This window comes from Hyposmocoma kahamanoa, unplaced genomic scaffold, assembly GCF_003589595.1.
Source record: "Hyposmocoma kahamanoa isolate Upper Pololo Valley unplaced genomic scaffold, ASM358959v1 96226, whole genome shotgun sequence".
Classification (NCBI taxonomy): domain Eukaryota; kingdom Metazoa; phylum Arthropoda; class Insecta; order Lepidoptera; family Cosmopterigidae; genus Hyposmocoma; species Hyposmocoma kahamanoa.
The window spans coordinates 6,495-8,084 of NW_020655150.1; the positions used below are offsets into that span (position 1 = coordinate 6,495).

The 1,590-nt window shown below is 33.2% G+C and overlaps 1 protein-coding gene across 1 annotated transcript; it reads right to left on the reverse strand.

Annotated features, from left to right (window-relative positions):
- Nucleotides 1-606: 606 nt before the first annotated feature.
- LOC113238503 lies at nucleotides 607-1,333 on the reverse strand (the record flags this gene model as incomplete). Its single annotated transcript, XM_026475328.1, has 1 exon — nucleotides 607-1,333. A coding segment is annotated over exon 1 (727 nt), but the record flags the coding sequence as incomplete, so codon positions are not given.
- Between the last annotated feature and the right edge of the window lie 257 nt (nucleotides 1,334-1,590).

Genomic DNA, 1,590 nt, shown 5'->3' on the forward strand with positions numbered 1-1,590 from the left:
GAAAGCACACGTCGAAACGAAAAGCTCGTATTACCAACTCCAAGATTGGAAATGTTTAGAGATAGCCCGCTATATAGATGCATACTAATTTATAACAAAATACCAGACATCCTCAAGAAAGTAGATAGTGACAACGTGTTTAAAACCAAGTTGAGGTCTCTCTTGTTAAGTAAATGTTATTACAATGTGGGAGACTTCATGAACTCTCCTATAAGCTAAAAGAGTCCAGCTTCAGATAAGTAATTTTAAGTCTATGTAATACTATGATCTAAAGTTTATTAAAGATAATTTTAAGATCCTATATGTATTAGTTCCTAAATGTTACTATTATTTTTTGCTATTATTTTTATTTTTACAATTTTAATATTACGTTTAATAATAATTAATTGCTGCACTTATGTACTTATTACCTATGTAATTTTTGTACCTACATCGTTTGCAAATAAATAATAAATAAATATGTTTGAGACCAGACCATCTCTTTGGAAGCTACGACGCCACAGAGCACCACTCTTTTCCATCTTAAGTACCTTGTGTGTATTTACTAGCAGCAGACGTAAGAATCTGTGCATAATGTTGTTAAATAAAATTCACCGTAATACTTACCATTAACATTACTGCTTTTCTCTTCCCGATCTCCCAAAATGGCACTAACACTAAACTTCAATAAGGGCTTCTTCGGTTCGTTATTGTACTCCTCACAATTCCTTACAATGTCCTCTGTGTACGTCTTTCCCTCTCTTATGTCCTCGTCTCCTGAGTTTTCTTGATAAGTGAGATTGAACCTCTTTTCTAATTCCTCTAATCTCCTTATGCCAGATTTTTTACAAGCAAATGGGGGGCAATCGAACGCACCACACGTTTGACAACGATTTAAACTTGGAATGTTTAATACTTCTTTGTCTTGACGATTGTCTTCGACATTTCTGTAATAGTCGTTACTGTAATAACTTTCTTTTTTAACGTTATTAAACTCTTCGTTGCTTTTTGAATCATCGTCGTTTTCGATTTTCGGTTCTTCAACCTCTTCGTTCCGTTGTTCTTCTTCGTTGTCGGCCATTTTTTCTTCAGTTTCAGGTGAATTTTCCCTTGATGTGTAATTTTGACGTTGTAATACGTAATTTTCTATTTGCTGGTTTATGTACTGATTGTGGAAGTTCACGTTTTTTTGCTGGTGCAAAATATTGTCCACTAAAAACGGCGACGTCATATTAAAATTTGGAGTCGACTTATTATAGTAAAGATTTTGTATAGTCTTCAACATAATGTTGTGGTCCAAATTTTTCACAAACGGTAGCTTTAAAGGTCCATGTTTCAAATCCGTAGGGTACATTATACATTCATAACAATAAAAAAATTAAAAACAAAAACAAATTAACGCGTTATTAAAATAAATCAACATTGTTGTATTGTCACATCACTATAACTTATCGTGATTCATAAATTGGAATGTCAAAATTTTATTTCAAATAAAAGTCGTTCGATTATCAAATACAATCACGTGATTGGTTCGATAGGCATTTACAACGACTCATACACACTTGTATCTTGTACAACGGTTGAAAACCGACTGGATCCAAAAGGGAGTGG